Source organism: Oncorhynchus keta, chromosome 31, assembly GCF_023373465.1.
Source record: "Oncorhynchus keta strain PuntledgeMale-10-30-2019 chromosome 31, Oket_V2, whole genome shotgun sequence".
Classification (NCBI taxonomy): Eukaryota; Metazoa; Chordata; class Actinopteri; order Salmoniformes; family Salmonidae; genus Oncorhynchus; species Oncorhynchus keta.
This window is the reverse complement of record NC_068451.1, coordinates 24,697,190-24,716,314: the sequence shown is the minus strand read 5'-3', so window position 1 is coordinate 24,716,314 and position 19,125 is coordinate 24,697,190. Positions and strand designations below refer to the sequence as shown.

Genomic DNA, 19,125 nt, shown 5'->3' with positions numbered 1-19,125 from the left:
AAGGGGACATAGTCACTTTGAACTGTATGTGCTGAGGATCCTGATGGCTAAACGTTTGTGACTGTGATATCGACACTCTCTGTCTCTCTGTAGGTGGAGCCCATCTCAGATATTGAGTCAGAAGAGGAGGTGGAGGTGACTGACATCAGCGACGAAGACCCCGACGACCGGGGCGACGAGTACGACCTCTTCTCCCCCCGACACCCCCGGCCTCACCCCCACCACCCCAACGGGACCTCCTCCCACCCACACCCCCACGACGAGGACCTGGATGAGGATGTCTTCAAGGCCCCCGCACCCCCCCCTCCAGGCCTGCTGCCCTTCTTCACCTCCCACCCCCACCGCGGACCTCCCACCCTGAAGAGTGAGCCGGCCGAGCCAGGCGACACCCCCGCTCCCCAGTCCCCCGCCCAGGGGCAGACCAAGTGCATTCCACTCAAGCTGCGCTTCAAACGGCGCTGGAGTGAAGACCAACGAATGGAGGCCATGGAAGAGCAGGACGACAAGAAAGTACGAGGGGAGAAGGAGCGGGAAAGAGAGACCGAGAAGAATGGAGGGATGCAGGAAAACGGGGCTAGCAGCGCCCCTAATCCCCCAGCCCTGGGGGGGTATGAGTGTTCCCTCCTGTTGGCTCAGAGGGGTGAACCAGGACCTGCACCAGGCCACCGCCCAACTGTCACTGGAGAACAAGGACTGCTGATGCTGATCCACACACACATAGGGATACATAGAAACACTAATGCTAGCAGACAGTGGTGGTTTAGGACAGTGTAAATGACTCCTGAGGTCCTCCTGCCACTCTGACAGACAGACAGTTCTCTCCTAACTCAAACTAAACCTGGGCCTAATCAAACTCCAAACCCTGATGCAGTCCACACCCTCCTCCCAAAGCCCTTACCTTCTACTGTAACAAGACCCCTCCCTCAGAGACTTGTAGAAAAGAGGAGAGAGGGGACTTTTGGTCCAAGCAAGCCCAGACTCAGTGACTTAAACCAGGGGCAGAACCAGAGGGGACGCTACCCCCCCCTCTAGGGTTAGGCTCTTTCTCCTCAGGGGACCCCAACTCAGACAGCCCAACTCCACAGCCCTGCAGACATGGAGGATGAGATTTCTCCCATTTTATTTTTGTATAGAGATGAAGACGGGGCTTCTACAAGTGCCTGTACCTGTATCAGACACACTGAGAGAGAGAGAAGACTGAGGAGGAGAGCATGGGTGTAAGAGTATGACCCTGAAGAAGGCACAGTGATGCCGAAACGTTGGTGATTTACCCAATAAATGACCGGGTGTTTATACATAGTGTGAGACTCTCTCTATTATTTATGTAATAGTATCCCCCCCGTTCTTACCCATAACAGACACACAGGAAAGTTGGGCTGTCGATTGGGGGCAGTGGAACCTAGTCGTGGTAAACTGGCAGACTCCTTCTCGCAACACTGGCCACTCCACTCAGGGATGCCACAGACACACACACACCAGCTGCTGGGGAAACAGACAGTGGACAGGACTTTGGGACATGGAGGCTTTGCTCTTGGACTGCTACTGAAGGGTACTGCTATTCAACACACACTTTATTTCTCTCTAACACTCCTCTGTCATCACTTTTGTACTTTCCTCTCTTTCTGTAATCTTTTCTCTCTCTCTCCTACTTCCTTTCTTTTGTGGACCTGAAATATCCTGATCTGGTGGAGGATAAACGGAGGGGGAGGGAGCAGTGGCTCGGTTGTTAGATGACAGAGAGGAACAGCGAGGGGACCATTGGGAGGGGGAGAGAGCTCTCCTATGGAAAAGGAGAGTGAGGGGTCCAGTATCTTTTAACTGTTGGCTTAGCCTAGCATATCCTAGCTTAGCCTTGTATATCCCATGGCAGGGCAGGAGCAAGGGCCACCTGCACAGAATCCTAGTTCACCAGCTCCACCCAAATCCCTTACTCCTGTTCTATCAACCATAGTCTCATAGTGTTAACTAAACCAGCAGAATACGCACACAATACGCACACACAATACGCACACAACACTGCATATGCAAGCACACCTGTAGACACACACATGTGTATATATATATATATGTGTATATGTGTACACATATATATATATACACATATACACATATACACATATATACAGTGCCTCTCTATGCCTTGTTTTATAGCATGTATAAACTCTTTACAAGAGTCTTAATAAAAAAATATATAAAACGAGAAAGTCCAACTGAGATATACACACTCGTTCGTATAAACTATATATTTATACACTGAACATAAATATAAATGCTACATGTAAAGTGTTGGTCCCATGTCCCAAATAAAAGATCCCAGACATTTTCCATACACATAAAAAAAGCTTATTTCTCTCAAATTTTGTGCACAAATTTATTTATATCCCTGTTAGTGAGCATTTCTCCTTTGCCAAGATAATCCGTCTACCTGACAGGTGTGGCAAATCAAGAAGCTGATTAAACAGCACGATCGTTACACAGGTGCACCTTGTGCTGGGGACAATTAAAAGCCACTCTAAAATGTGCAGTTTTGTCAAATAACACAATGCCACAGGTGGCTCAAGTTTTGAGGGACCGTGCAATTGGCATGCTGACTGCACAAATGTCCACCAGAGGTGTTACCAGAGAATTGAATGTTCATTTCTCTACCATAAGCCACCTTCAATGTTGTTTTAGAAAATTTGGCTGTACATCCAACCGGCCTCACAACCGCAGACCATGTGTATGGCGTCGTGTGGACGAGAAGTTTGCTGATGTCAACGTTGTGAACAGAGTGCCTCGTCGTGGCGTGAAGTTATGGTATGGGCAGGCATAAGCTATGGACAAGGAACACAATTACATTTTATTGATGGCAATTTGAATGCAGAGAGATACCGTGATGAGATCTTGAGGCCCATTGTCGTGCCATTCATCCCCTTCCATCCCCTCATGTTTCAGAATAATGCACTGCTCCATGTCGCAAGGATTTGTACACAGTTCCTGGAAGCTGAAAATGTCCCAGTTCTTCCATGGCCTGCATACTCACCAGACGTCATGCATTGAGCATGTTTGGGATGCTCTGGATCGACGTGTACGACAGCGTGTTCCAGTTCCCGCCAATATCCAGAAACTTTGCACGGCCATTGAAGGGGAGGGGGACAACATTCCACAGGCCACAATGAACAGCCTGATCAATTCTATGCTACCTTTTTTTAAGGGTATCTGTGACGAATAGATGTTTATCTGTATTCCCAGTTATGTCAAATCCATAGAATAGGGCCAAAGGAATTTATTTCAATTGACTGATTTCCTTCTATGAACTGTAACTCAGTAAAATCTTTGAAATCGTTGCATGTTGCGTATATATTTTTGCTCAGTATATTTTATATATGAAATTCCAAACGGATATAAAAAACTAAAACAACTTAGCATTTAATGAAATGACAGATTTAGGATGTTTTTGTAAGCGATTCGTTCTGGTAGGCGAGGGGAGAGAATATCCTGTTTCTCAGCGGGTAAACTTCCTTAGGGGAGGGAGACAACGGGATGGGTAGGAGTCCAATTTTTTTGTTATGACCAAGGGACAACAAACGGCACAGGATAGACAAACAAAATAATGAGAATAATGAGAATCATGAAATAACTGCATTTGTAGTACACTGAATATCCAGTACACTGAATATGCAGTACACTGAATATGCAGCAGTATCCTTTAAACATGCCTATTCTATCTGCCATCACGGTCCGCTACTCCCCCTCAGCTTGTAGAATACCTGACCAGCATCACCTGTCCCCAGTCTCCCTCTGGGCTGGTCTCACCTTATGGGGACCTCATCTCACTGTAATAGACCTCACAACTCACCCCTGGCCCCAGTGGGAGTGATTGAGCTCAGGGTTAGCCAGGCCAGGGGATTTTAGTTGATGGGATATCCTGTCGTTTCTCAGCTCCAACCAGTTATGCCAGTTCTCTACAGCGGCCAGTTTACTAATCGTGACTGGATCGGCTATATTCCCAGCAGGTTGGTGGGGGTGGAGATTGAGGTTAAGGATTGCTGTACAGATAACAGTGGAGGCTGGAAAGCTGACGTGAGACTTCACCTGGAATACCCTGCCCACTATCTCAAAAACACACACACACACAGACTCACATTTCCAAACCCCTCCCACACACTCTGTCCTCACTGTTTTGCTGCTTTGATGTTTTGACATCCTGGAGCGTTTGAGGTCTGGAGACTGAGCCAAACGGCCCTCTGATTGGCTCAGGGCAATCAAAGACTTGACCAACCAGTAAGAACTCTAGCAGGAATGGCATGCCTCCAGACTGGAAAGTGTGTGGTTGAGCAAGTCACAATCATCTGACTGCTGTTATTGTCCATCCTGGTGGTGTTGTATATCTGACCACACACATACTCTCTGTCCCCTTCCCTCACCTCCACCTCACCCTGTGTCTATTGAAACTGACAGCTGCCTTATAAACTACTCATCATATCTAAGCAACAGACTGGGCATTATTCTGCTTGTTCTCTTTTTTTTCTCTGTTTCTCTCTTCATCCCTTTTTCTTTCTCTTTATTGCCAGCATTGTCTGTCTACCTGACTGTTAACTGCAGTGTAATCGTTTATCAGGATGGTGTGGGATGGGAATTCCCAGGTCTCATGTCTGAGTCGGCAGTCAGGAGAAAGTGGAGAAGGATAACAACATTTCTTTCTTTAAAAAAATAGTCCCAATGTTCTTTTCCTTTCTGATGACAATATTGCTGTTTATTATTGTTGTTGTTATTGTTATGGTTGGATTACTTACCTCCCCATCCTTCTCATTATTAGTCCATGGTTGAGTTACTACTGCTTTAGGGTTGTTGTGAACTGTACATCACACTGTCATCGTGACGTAGACCTCTCCTCCATGCTTCTGTTTTGACCCCCTACCAGCTCCTGTCCCTTTCCTCAGTCTTTCATGTGGTTTTAACATTTGTAATATAAACTAAAGTGTAATATTCATTCTGAGAGGGGTTGTTATGGCGACAGAAGAGGTTGGCATGGGGGGGGTTTATTGGGGAGGGTGGAGGGGGATACGTATGATTATCTCTTGTCATATATTGTCATTTCTATTTTACAATGTTACTTTCTCTCTTGGTCTTGTATATTTTCTTCATTTTGGGGATTGTTTCATTTAAAAGAAAAAAGATTTGTATTGTTTTACTATGTAAAGGTCTCCCCCCTTTATGTGGTTATATAACACTCAGACAGAGGGATGAGATTTAATACCATGATGTAATATTGAATTTCTCTTTAATTCTTTTGTGTTTATTTTTCAAACTTGTAATTAAGCTGTAATCAGGGTTAATTAAAACTGGTTAAAAAAACAAAACCCTTGTCTGTTGTTTGTTTACTTCTGCTGGATGTTTATAAACAAATACATGAATGAAATGGCAGTGTGGTGCCTGATGGGAAATTTCCGGTCCATGGATGTTTATCAACAACATATTAACCTCTGGTCCTCTAGTCTTGTCAGTCAGTCAGTACTAATCAATATTCTGTCTGACATCCCCAGCTCTCATCTCTAATTACATGACTGACAGGACAGGAAATTCACATCACCAAGACATTCCCATTATGAGACATTAGTTCTATTCTTCAAGGATCAATGGGTATAAATCATTGTTAGTAATTACCAGTGAACAGCAGTATATCTTCCAGATTGTGCCTATAAACATGTAGATGTACCAAGTAGTGTCTAATCGATACTCCCCTGTGCTGGTGATCAATTCAGAATGTATATACTGTACAGTGTGTCAGTCCCTCCTTCCCTCCCCAGGACTGGACTGGAGACAGAACAGAGGGGACAGGCCAGCCTGGGCTTCAGCTCCACTGATGCAGAGTTCTCGCTATCTCTCAGCTTTATTTGCTCAGAGATGGTGATGAGGAAAAGCACTTTGTCCGTGGCGTTGCTGCCCACTCGTCCGCCTAATGCTCCCATACTGTATGTGGCTGTGGCGTTGCTGCCCACTCGTCCGCCTAATGCTCCCATATTGTATGTGGCTGTGGCGTTGCTGCCCACTCGTCCGCCTAATGCTCCCATACTGTATGTGGCTGTGGCGTTGCTGCCCACTCGTCCGCCTAATGCTCCCATACTGTATGTGGCTGTGGCATTGCAGCCCACTCGTCCGCCTAATGCTCCCATACTGTATGTGGCTGTGGCGTTGCTGCCCACTCGTCCGCCTAATGCTCCCATATTGTATGTGGCTGTGGCGTTGCTGCCCACTCGTCCGCCTAATGCTCCCATACTGTATGTGGCTGTGGCGTTGCTGCCCACTCGTCCGCCTAATGCTCCCATACTGTATGTGGCTGTGGCGTTGCTGCCCACTCGTCCGCCTAATGCTCCCATACTGTATGTGGCTGTGGCGTTGCAGCCCACTCGTCCGCCTAATGCTCCCATACTGTATGTGGCTGTGGCGTTGCTGCCCACTCGTCCGCCTAATGCTCCCATACTGTATGTGGCTGTGGCATTGCAGCCCACTCGTCCGCCTAATGCTCCCATACTGTATGTGGCTGTGGCGTTGCAGCCCACTCGTCCGCCTAATGCTCCCATACTGTATGTGGCTGTGGCGTTGCTGCCCACTCGTCCGCCTAATGCTCCCATACTGTATGTGGCTGTGGCGTTGCTGCCCACTCGTCCGCCTAATGCTCCCATACTGTATGTGGCTGTGGCGTTGCAGCCCACTCGTCCGCCTAATGCTCCCATACTGTATGTGGCTGTGGCGTTGCAGCCCACTCGTCCGCCTAATGCTCCCATACTGTATGTGGCTGTGGCGTTGCAGCCCACTCGTCCGCCTAATGCTCCCATACTGTATGTGGCTGTGGCGTTGCTGCCCACTCGTCCGCCTAATGCTCCCATACTGTATGTGGCTGTGGCGTTGCAGCCCACTCGTCCACCTAATGCTCCCATACTGTATGTGGCTGTGGCGTTGCTGCCCACTCGTCCGCCTAATGCTCCCATACTGTATGTGGCTGTGGCGTTGCTGCCCACTCGTCCGCCTAATGCTCCCATACTGTATGTGGCTGTGGCGTTGCTGCCCACTCGTCCGCCTAATGCTCCCATACTGTATGTGGCTGTGGCGTTGCTGCCCACTCGTCCGCCTAATGCTCCCATACTGTATGTGGCTGTGGCGTTGCTGCCCACTCGTCCGCCTAATGCTCCCATACTGTATGTGGCTGTGCCTTTGCTGCCCACTCCTCCGCCTAATGCTCCCATACTGTATGTGGCTGTGGCGTTGCTGCCCACTCGTCCGCCTAATGCTCCCATACTGTATGTGGCTGTGGCGTTGCTGCCCACTCGTCCGCCTAATGCTCCCATACTGTATGTGGCTGTGGCGTTGCTGCCCACTCGTCCGCCTAATGCTCCCATACTGTATGTGGCTGTGGCGTTGCTGCCCACTCGTCCGCCTAATGCTCCCATACTGTATGTGGCTGTGGCGTTGCTGCCCACTCGTCCGCCTAATGCTCCCATACTGTATGTGGCTGTGGCGTTGCTGCCCACTCGTCCGCCTAATGCTCCCATACTGTATGTGGCTGTGGCGTTGCTGCCCACTCGTCCGCCTAATGCTCCCATACTGTATGTGGCTGTGGCGTTGCTGCCCACTCGTCCGCCTAATGCTCCCATACTGTATGTGGCTGTGGCGTTGCTGCCCACTCGTCCGCCTAATGCTCCCATACTGTATGTGGCTGTGGCGTTGCTGCCCACTCGTCCGCCTAATGCTCCCATACTGTATGTGGCTGTGGCGTTGCTGCCCACTCGTCCGCCTAATGCTCCCATACTGTATGTGGCTGTGGCGTTGCTGCCCACTCGTCCGCCTAATGCTCCCATACTGTATGTGGCTGTGGCGTTGCTGCCCACTCGTCCGCCTAATGCTCCCATACTGTATGTGGCTGTGGCGTTGCTGCCCACTCGTCCGCCTAATGCTCCCATACTGTATGTGGCTGTGGCGTTGCTGCCCACTCGTCCGCCTAATGCTCCCATACTGTATGTGGCTGTGGCGTTGCTGCCCACTCGTCCGCCTAATGCTCCCATACTGTATGTGGCTGTGGCGTTGCTGCCCACTCGTCCGCCTAATGCTCCCATACTGTATGTGGCTGTGGCGTTGCTGCCCACTCGTCCGCCTAATGCTCCCATACTGTATGTGGCTGTGGCGTTGCTGCCCACTCGTCCGCCTAATGCTCCCATACTGTATGTGGCTGTGGCGTTGCTGCCCACTCGTCCGCCTAATGCTCCCATACTGTATGTGGCTGTGGCGTTGCTGCCCACTCGTCCGCCTAATGCTCCCATACTGTATGTGGCTGTGGCGTTGCTGCCCACTCGTCCGCCTAATGCTCCCATACTGTATGTGGCTGTGGCGTTGCTGCCCACTCGTCCGCCTAATGCTCCCATACTGTATGTGGCTGTGGCGTTGCTGCCCACTCGTCCGCCTAATGCTCCCATACTGTATGTGGCTGTGGCGTTGCTGCCCACTCGTCCGCCTAATGCTCCCATACTGTATGTGGCTGTGGCGTTGCTGCCCACTCGTCCGCCTAATGCTCCCATACTGTATGTGGCTGTGGCGTTGCTGCCCACTCGTCCGCCTAATGCTCCCATACTGTATGTGGCTGTGGCGTTGCTGCCCACTCGTCCGCCTAATGCTCCCATACTGTATGTGGCTGTGGCGTTGCTGCCCACTCGTCCGCCTAATGCTCCCATACTGTATGTGGCTGTGGTGCACATGTACCTTTTAGCGTGACGTCGGTCGCTCATCTAAAGAGAAGGGAGGAGATGGAGAAGGATGGACGGAGTAATGGAAAGGAGAGATGGAGCCAATGGTACCATGTAACAAGTCTTCTGTCATTAAAGTAACTGTCCAGTGAAAATCCCACTTAAATATTCTGTTAACTCACAAAAAAAATAATGTTGATTCATTCTATACTTGTAATTGTGGCCAAAGCATAAATTGGAGAAAAAAAAATTCAAAAACCCCAACTCAAACTTCTCAAACAGACAGTTTGCTATTTCCTCAAAGAACATGTTATGTTGGTTCCTTGTGCTAAACAGTGGTCTAAATGTCTTTTTAATATACTTCATTACCGTTTTTTTTAAGGAAAACTGTTTCCCTCATATTGTAATTAATTATAGGTCTTATTTCATAGAAATCTGGAAACTGAACAGTTACTGCATTAGGCTGCCATAACAATAATGTAATACAGTTGTCAGATGGTCAAGTAGTATAGTCTATTCTGTGTTGTCAGATGGTCAGGTAGTGTATTCTATTCCGTGTTGTCAGATGGTCAAGTAGTGTAGTCTATTCTGTGTTGTCAGATGGTCAAGTAGTGTAGTCTATTCCGTGTTGTCAGATGGTCAAGTAGTGTAGTCTATTCTGTGTTGTCAGATGGTCAAGTAGTGTAGTCTATTCCGTGTTGTCAGATGGTCAAGTAGTGTATTCTATTCTGTGTTGTCAGATGGTCAAGTAGTATAGTCTATTCCGTGTTGTCAGATGGTCAAGTAGTGTAGTCTATTCCGTGTTGTCAGATGGTCAAGTAGTGTACTCTATTCTGTGTTGTCAGATGGTCAAGTTGTGTAGTCTATTCTGTGTTGTCAGATGGTCAAGTAGTGTAGTCTATTCTGTGTTGTCAGATGGTCAAGTAGTGTAGTCTATTCCGTGTTGTCAGATGGTCAAGTAGTGTATTCTAGTCAGTGTTGTCAGATGGTCAAGTAGTGTAGTCTATTCCATGTTGTCAGATGGTCAAGTAGTGTAGTCTATTCTGTGTTGTCAGATGGTCAAGTAGTGTAGTCTATTCTGTGTTGTCAGATGGTCAAGTAGTGTAGTCTATTCTGTGTTGTCAGATGGTCAAGTAGTGTAGTCTATTCTGTGTTGTCAGATGGTCAAGTAGTGTATTCTATTCTGTGTTGTCAGATGGTCAAGTAGTGTAGTCTATTCCGTGTTGTCAGATGGTCAAGTAGTGTAGTCTATTCTGTGTTGTCAGATGGTCAAGTAGTGTAGTCTATTCTGTGTTGTCAGATGGTCAAGTAGTGTACTCTGTGTTGTCAGATGGTCAAGTAGTGTATTCTATTCTGTGTTGTCAGATGGTCAAGTAGTGTATTCTATTCTGTGTTGTCAGATGGTCAAGTAGTGTATTCTATTCTGTGTTGTCAGATGGTCAAGTAGTGTATTCTATTCTGTGTTGTCAGGTAGTGTATTCTATTCTGTGTTGTCAGATGGTCAAGTAGTGTATTCTATTCTGTGTTGTCAGATGGTCAAGTAGTGTATTCTATTCTGTGTTGTCAGGTAGTGTATTCTATTCTGTGTTGTCAGATGGTCAAGTAGTGTATTCTATTCTGTGTTGTCAGATGATGAACAGAGATGGTATCAGAGATGTAATTCGTATCTAGAGCGAGCATATATCTTAACACACAAAAATACCAGAATGAACATTTAGAGCTACTGACCAGGATGTAATAGCTGTGCTGTTGCCAGTCGACTGTAAGTCCTGGTTTGGGCCCTACAACTTTAACCTCAGTCAGGTCAGTGTTTCAGTCACCCAGATGGGGAACCCAGGTGTGACAGGTGCATTGATTTCCTGGGTTCTAGGTGCTTCTCTCTCTCTCTCTCTCTCTCTCTCTCTCTCTCTCTCTCTCTCTCTCTCTCTCTCTCTCTCTCTCTCTCTCTCTCTCTCTCTCTCTCTCTCTCTCTCTCTCTCTCTCTCTCTCTCTCTCTCTCTCTCTCTCTCTCTCTCTCTCTCTCTCTCTCTCTCTCTCTCTCTCTCTCTCTCTCTCTGTGTGTGTGTGTGTTTCAGTCACCCAGATGGGGAACCCAGGTGTGACAGGTGCATTGATTTCCTGGGTTCTAGGTGCTTCTCTCTCTCTCTCTCTCTCTCAGTGTTTCAGTCACCCAGATGGGGAACCCAGGTGTGACAGGTGCTTTGATTTCCTGGGTTCTAGGTGCTTCTCTCTCTCTCTCAGTGTTTCAGTCACCCAGATGGGGAACCCAGGTGTGACAGGTGCATTGATTTCCTGGGTTCTAGGTGCTTCTCTCTCTCTCTCGCTCTCGCTCGCTCTCTCTCTCGCTCTCTCTCTCTCTCTCTCTCTCACACACACACACACACACACAGATGTTCACTTCACGTGGAGGGGGAGATGGATGAGGAGGGGAGACCACAGGAACCACGTCGCTCTCGCACCTGCACCACTTTGCCTGCTTGCTCTTATCCAGAGCATGCTTTCGCGGAAACCTGCATGCCCCTACACACACTCCAACACACACACTCAGACACTCACATACTATGCATGCATTCATGCAACCACACACATACCAAATGCACTATGCATATACACACATTTCCAATCCTGTATGTTTACAGACATACTCACACACACATACAATGTGCAGACATACAGTTGTGGCCAAAAGTTTTGAGAATGACACAAATATTAACTTTCTCAAAGTCTGCTTCTTCAGTGTCTTTAGATATTTTTGTCAGATGTTACTATGGATACTGAAGTATAATTACAAGCATTTCATACGTGTCAAAGCCTTTTATTGATAATTACATGAAGTTGATGCAAAGAGTCAATATTTGCAGTGTTGACCCTTCTTTTTCAAGACCTCTGCAATCCGCCCTGGCATGCTGTCAATTAACTTCTGGGCCACATCCTGACTGATGGCAGCCCATTCTTGCATAATCAATGCTTGGAGTTTGTCTGAATTTGTGGGGTTTTGTTTGTCCACCCACCTTTTGAGGATTGACCACAAGTTCCCGATGGGAATAAGGTCTGGGGAGTTTCCTGGCCATGGACCCAAAATATAAATGTTTTGTTCCACTTAGTTATCACGTTTGCCGTATGGCAAGGTGCTCCATCATGCTGGAAAAGGCATTGTTCATCACCAAACTGTTCCTGGATGGTTGGGAGAAGTTGCTCTCAGAGGATGTGTTGGTACCATTTAAAAAAAAATGCATGGATGTGTTCTTAGGCAAAATTGTGAGTGAGCCCACTTCTTGGCTGAGAAGCAACCCCACACATGAATGGTCTCAGGATGCTTTACTGTTGGCATGACACAAGACTGATGGTAGCGCCACCGTCCTTTTGAAGCTTCCAGTCTGTTATTCGAACTCAATCAGCATGACAGAGTGATCTCCAGCCTTGTCCTCGTCAACACTCACACCTGTGTTAATGAGAGAATCACTGACATGATGTCAGCTGGTCCTTTTGTGGCAGGGCTGAAATGCAGTGGAAATGTTTTTGGGGGATTCAGTTCATTTGCATGGCAAAGGGGTACTTTGCAATTAATTGAAATTCATCTGATCACTCTTCATAACATTTTGGAGTATATGCAAATTGCCATCATACAAACTGAGGCAGCAGACTATGTGGAAAATCTATATTTGTGTCATTCTAAAAACTTTTGGCCACGACTGTACAATACACTGCCTGCACACACTCCGACATAGTGAGCAGCACAGTGCGCCTGGCTCCACCCCAGCCACATCCTCTCCTGTACAGAGAAGAGCTGCTCCACTGAACCACAACACAGACAGACACAACTGAGAAAGTGACAGTTTCTCACACCTCCTCTGCTGGTAGGTAGGTTCATCTACATTCACTACAAGGTTCAGTTCCAGATCATCTGGGTATTTCAGTTCCAGTTCCAAATCAGTTGATGAACTTGAACCCAACTTGTTCATGTTTTATTTTATTGCATTAGTTAATTTATGTGAATGCGTTAGTTATACTGAGCAACATCTAAAGCTGATGGAAGACATGAGAACTAGAAGACTGTTAGAACAGGTACGTATCCGTTTTTGATGTAAACAGTGTCATTATCAGAAGCATATCCCCCTCTGCTGTGTGAAATTAGTACTGCAGGCAAACACAAACTCAGTCAAACTGCCACAAAATGTACCCATAATTATGCTAAAATGTCTTGACTAATACATTTTTGGATTTAAACTGTACTAGAGTGTTTTAGCCTACTGTACTTTGATAACAGGTTATGGTTACAGACATACAGTACCAAGGCCCTGCCACTACTTCAATTAACCCCTTCAGTAGTAATAAGACTATGTCATCAAATAGCAGATCAACAAGATTCATTCAAAGCAGTAACCTCAGCCATTCACATGTCATCACCCATATACCTAGCCTGGGTACCAGTCGTTTTAGCTACCATTCCACTCCTTGCCACTCCAGTCAAAGAAAGGTATTTGGCAAATGAAAGGAGTGTCAAGGAGTGGAATGTAATAGCTGAACAGAGATCCAGGCTACCATAGGCCTACTGGTTACCTCAAATTGTCCCTCACTCATAAAGTGTGGAATGTGTTGACCAGGGGCTCTTACATAGGAACAGAGTCTCAGTGTTGACTCGTATATGACATGTATCCCTGCAACAGCTGAACGGTGTCCTGTTACTGTGTCAGTAATGCAGCTGACACACAGGGCCCACTGTACTGTATGTTATGGATCGGATAGCAGTTGGCCTCTTTTACCACCTCTGTTAGCGTTTAACGATGCTATTATGTTCCGCTCGCAGTGTGCTGTCGTTTTTGTAGCCTTTCATCAATGTCATGTAGTGGTAGCAAATCACTGACAAACACTCTCCAGTCCAGTCCACCTTATAGGTTTAGTTTCGTAGGGAATAAAACATGTTTATTTTTGACTATTTCTGAGTGAATAGAAAATTGTGTTTTTTGAAATGCGGATGCTGTTGGTGAAATGGCTTCTGTCACGGGATCTCTCACCAATTAGTTACAGCGCTCTCTCTGTGAGAGGCTGTCTCTCACTCACTCACACACACACACACACACACACACACACACACACACACACACACACACACACACACTCTTTCTCTCTAGACCATTGGATTAGTCTCTTTATCCATACATACTGTAGCCTTTCCTCATATCAACTGTAACTACAGTATCAGATGAGACAGGACAGACCAACCAACCAGGAATGTGTTCCCTGTCTTTCTCAAACCCTTTACAGTTTAACAGGGTTTTTACGGGATTATTGATCAGACTAATGAGCTCTAATGGGCCTGGCTGTGCGGGGAGTGTTGTGTTGGGAGGGGTGTGGTTGGTTTGAGCGGAGAGAAGCTGTGGAGATTGCTGTGTCTCCAGGAACAGGCTCAGTCTCTGCTGACATGTATTATACACTATGAGCGTGACAGGAATGCTGTCCCTCTGTTAGGCTAAAGGTGCACAGTGTAGAAATAGAGCATATAGATCCAAAAGAGCACACATACAGTTAAAGACGTTGGCTGTTTATTAAGGTATCTGTGTGATGTAGGCTCTATGTGTTGCATTTCTGTGGTAACTGGAGCCTCTTTGGCCTCTGAGAATCCTCTTGCTCTTGTGCAGGCAAGCAGCATAGAAATTGGGTCTTATAGAATGGATACAGTGGGGCAAAAAAGTATTTAGTCAGCCACCAATTGTGCAAGTTCTCCCACTTAAAAAGATGAGAGAGGCCTGTAATTTTAATCATAGGTACACTTCAACTATGACAGACAAAATGAGAAGAAAAAATCCAGAAAATCACATTGTATGATTTTTAATGAATTTATTTGCAAATTATGGTGGAAAATAAGTATTTGGTCACCTACAAACAAGCAAGAGTTCTGTCTCTCACAGACCTGTAACTTCTTCTTTAATAGGCTCCTCTGTCCTCCACTCGTTACCTGTATTAATGGCACCTGTTTGAAGTTGTTATCAGTATAAAAGACACCTGTCCACAACCTCAAACAGTCACTCTCCAAACTCCACTATGGCCAAAACCAAAGAGCTGTCAAAGGACACCAGAAACAAAATTGTAGACCTGCACCAGGCTGGGAAGACTGAATCTGCAATAGGTAAGCAGCTTGGCTTGAAGAAATCAACTGTGGGAGCAATTATTAGGAAATGGAAGACATACAAGACCACTGATAATCTCCCTCGATCTGGGGCTCCACGCAAGATCTCACCCCGTCGGGTCAAAATGATCACAAGAACGGTGAGCAAAAATCCCAGAACCACACAGGGAGACAATGATCCCAAACACACCGCCCGGGCAACGAAGGAGTGGCTTCGTAAAAATTATTTCAAGGTCCTGGAGTGGCCTAGCCAGTCTCCAGATCTCAACCCCATAGAAAATCTTTGGAGGGAGTTGAAAGTCTGTGTTGCCCAGCAACAGCCCCAAAACATCACTGCTCTAGAGGAGATCTGCATGGAGGAATGGGCCAAAATACCAGCGTGTGTGAAAACCTTGTGAAGACTTACAGAAAACGTTTGACTTCTGTCATTGCCAACAAAGGGTATGTAACAAAGTATTGAGAAACTTTTGTTATTGACCAAATACTTATTTTCCACCATTATTTGCAAATAAATTCATTAAAAATCGTTCAATGTGATTTTCTGGATTTTTTTTCTCATTTTGTCTGTCATAGTTGAAGTGTACCTATGATGCAAATTACAGGCCTCTCTCATATTTTTAAGTGGGAGAACTTGCACAATGGGTGGCTGACTAAATACTTTTTTGCCCCACTGTAAGTGAAGCGTGATTGTGTTCCAGCCAAACTGCTTATGCAATACAATGTTCTGTTTCTACAGTAACCAGGGACCTGTAGCCTCAGGTATCCTCTCACACCAGGGGAGTTGGTTACCCAGGTGTGATAGGAGCAGGAAATAGGTCACAGGAAACAGGTAACAGCCACAAGCCTTCCCTCATAGAGAATGATAGAGGCCTCTAGTTGCCAAAAGGCTGTATTAGCATGGGCAGCTCAGTTGAGGGCTTCCACCATTTGAATGTTGTCAACTGGGTGAGACTTCCAACTTCATTGGCTGATCCCTACTGTTGGAATCATGTCCAACCGGGTCATTAGGAGGGGTTAGCCAATCGTGAAGAAGAAAATGTACTTTAGCCTCAGTGGCGCTGCCCATGCTGTCACAGACATTGTAATGACACAGATACAAAGATGAGTCCACCCACACCTCCATTCCTGTGGCTCAAAAGATGTTTCCTTTCTTGGGAAATGTACCGATAATCCTCTTCCTTGTATCTCTCCCTAGGCCTGGAAACATGTTGTTTTTTACCTGGAAACCTTGTTAATGGCTGTGATGGCATAGGGTCCTAAGTCATTGGTGTTGGGGCCAGGAATTAGAGGTTAGAGGTCAGGGGTTATGCTTCTGTGAGTGTCTGCAGTATTATAAGAGCCAGAGCTGTCAGACATTCCATCGGTCTGCCTGTGCAGTGTGGGTTACTGCTAGGGGTGAGGAGGTGGGGTGTTGGTTGGGGGTAACCTTAGCTTTTAAGTGTATTATGTTCTAATGTTATATGAACTCTGTAGGAGCATACAAACAGTGAAATACACTAATTACATACAGAGAGATTCATTTACTAATACTGTTATGCATCACTGCATTTTCATACTTTGTTCATACTTTGTTCTTGAACTCTCCATTGGTGAGACCATTGATGATGTGTTCTGTCTGTACACAATGGAATATCTCATGTCAGCTAGCCTGTGGTAAACACCAGTGACAGTGAGCGCTGGAGATGGGCTAAAAGGGCATACCTGTTGGATGGCATGTCATAACTACTGGTCAAAGGTTTTTTGGTTAGGCCTCCCGGTTAAGAGGCAGGCCGTGTATACTGAGACGAAAGAAACTGACTAAAACCAAGAAAGAAAAACTGAAAGGTGTACAGCTAGTGTGATTCATTCAGGCCAGCCTGAATCCACAATAAAAAGTGCTCTTCTATCCTACCTTATATGGGCCTGTATATTATTCCAACTTTCAGTACAAATAATGGTAGTCCTCTAGTGTAGTAAATGTATTTAGCCACCTTCACATTAACTTCATTTTAAACTGAATGGCTGAATAGGGATTTGTCCTCCTCTTTCTATTTGCTTCATACCACAGTATTATTATTATCTCTCTCTCACACCCCCCTCCCCTCCCCCAGGACCCAATGCTCAGCAGGGGGGTCTGACATCTGATTGACAGGTCAGTGATGAGGGTATAGAGAGGGGCTGTTTATGGGGTGAGGGGTCAAGGTCAAAGGTCAGAATCCTGCTGAGAGAGGGATAGACTTGCTAAGGAGGGAAACATTTACAGCCATGTCGTCATACACACAGCTCAGGTCTCTCTCTTTCAGTCAACAAACTGCTGACACGTGGCAGGGGAAGAGAACTTATATTTGATTACTAACAAGAGTGAATTAATCTATGGATTGGAATTAATTCATTTGAAAACGGTTGATGAACCATGCTAATTACCATGTAAATACACAATGGGACCACATTTTTATTCAACTTTTTTTCTGAAACAGTTTGGGTCCTCAATGGTTTAAATACATTGCAAACTGAAACAGATCTGAAACAGACTCGATTGCTTTTTGTAATAATATAACTCCATTCAAACTACACATTACTGCATATTTTCATGTAATCTACCTGTTATTTCCAGAAACTAAGAAGAAAGCTAGAGAATGCTCTATCTGCAGTGGAGTTCGTATAGCCAAATACTGCTCCCCTGACAGCAGCACTAGAAGTTAACTCATTCTCCAGAGATGGAAAGTAACTAATCAGCAATAGACAGAGACACAGACAGACAGACAGACAGACGTAAACGTTTTTAGAGATTACGGCATTATATCACATTGCAGTGCTGTCTGTTTACCGCTAGGTGTCTCCCTTCCTGCTCCTTTCCACCTTCTCTCACACACTGGCACACAAGCGCGCGCTAACACAATCTGCCTCTTTACCTGCTGGTGTCTCATATTTTTGTGTTGTCTTTTTTAATCAACATGTATTATTTTGTATAAACAGAGATTCTACTATTTTCATATTTTTTTAATCGTTTCCATATGGCATGTGAGGGAACACCAACAGGGGGACACCGACAGCGAGGACGCTGTGAGAGGCTTCTGCCCAAGCTGTCTGTCTCTGCGTGAGTCTGTTTGTCTGTCTACTACAAGAGAAATAAGGATGATGTCATGTTTACTATGTAACTGTCTTTGTTGGCTTGCACAGCCTGGAAAAAAAGAGAAGACTACTCTATATCTCTGTCACTTAATCAGAATCAAAGGTAAAGACCTCAAACCAAATGTATCTTTCAAAGGTATTGCAGAAAAACATCCAGAACAAAAATGTTATATATATTTTTTTTCTCCCGAAAATCTGCCAGTGTGCTATTGAGAATAGGCTAGAAGTCCGTTGTAGTCGTTGTCCTACTGTCTGTCTGTGACTGCTATAGTACTACAGAGGTTCTGCACGCCACTCTTCCATGCAGCCTCGTACTACCGTACTTGCAGTAAACACTGGTGAGACGAGTTTACGACAGACCACACCCCCTTGTTCCAGCTGGTGGCAACATGCGTCATGACATCACCACTGCGTTCGGCCATTGGCTGGGAGTAATCTCCGGCCTGGCCAATCAGGCGTTGGCAAGGTGACGTCAGCAAAGATCCCCTTGTCATTTTCTATGGGAGATGCGGGGCAGTGTAATCGTCGACGTCAGACAGAGCTGAATACAGCGCCGTGATTGGCTGTTCGGTGCGAGGTGAAGGTCTGTTGCTGAGAGAAAAGAAAGGAGTGTAATCAGCGAAAGGAGAGATACAAAGGAGTGAAAGCGGTGTAATGGCACTACATTTTACACTGTAACAATTATAAAGAAAACAAAGATCTCAACCATTGCCGAAGGAAATGGGCTCGAGAGCAGTAAAACTTTTTTACCACTCCTTCTTTCTGAATCACTCCATCCCACTTTCCCCATTCCTTCAGGTCTGCAGAGGGAGTTGACAGACTTGTAGAAATCACGAATGGGCTTGTAGTTCTGTAAGTGCTCACACTATCAATGAGCTATCTTTTCCTTGGCGTTTTCGTGATAAGGAAAGTCCCACAGTAGACTGTCTAGCCAGGGATGGCCCTTGCGCTCTCAGTGGTGGTAAACGTGACCCGTTATTTTGATGTTGGAGGACACCTATGCTATTCTATTGGCTAAACTTGGATTCGGTCCCTCCTTTGGGCCCACCCACACACTGTTCCTATGGTTCCCAATGCCCTTATTGGATACTGTATAGTTTGGGACTAGGCACCGGCTTGGTCTAATATCCCATAGCCATTCGCCAGAGACACGTGTCAATTATGTGGACT

The 19,125-nt window shown here is 46.1% G+C and overlaps 2 protein-coding genes across 3 annotated transcripts in view; one reads left to right on the top strand and one right to left on the bottom strand.

Moving 5' to 3' along the window:
- LOC118379574 (ETS domain-containing transcription factor ERF-like) overlaps positions 1-1,295 on the top strand; it is a 72,901-nt gene extending 71,606 nt beyond the window's left edge. For both annotated transcript variants that reach the window (XM_052490080.1, XM_052490079.1), the window contains exon 5: positions 94-1,295. In XM_052490080.1, the coding sequence (XP_052346040.1) occupies positions 94-774 (681 nt within the window). In that variant the 3' untranslated portion in view covers positions 775-1,295. The remainder of the gene's footprint in view (positions 1-93) is intronic.
- A 2,189-nt stretch (positions 1,296-3,484) lies between these two features.
- Positions 3,485-8,729, bottom strand: LOC127914239 (WAG22 antigen-like). The gene is made up of 2 exons (XM_052489100.1): positions 5,827-8,729; positions 3,485-3,500 (listed from the first exon to the last, which is right to left on the bottom strand). Exons 1-2 carry the CDS (start codon positions 8,727-8,729, stop codon positions 3,485-3,487), a joined length of 2,919 nt encoding a protein of 972 aa, XP_052345060.1.
- Positions 8,730-19,125: the final 10,396 nt, after the last annotated feature.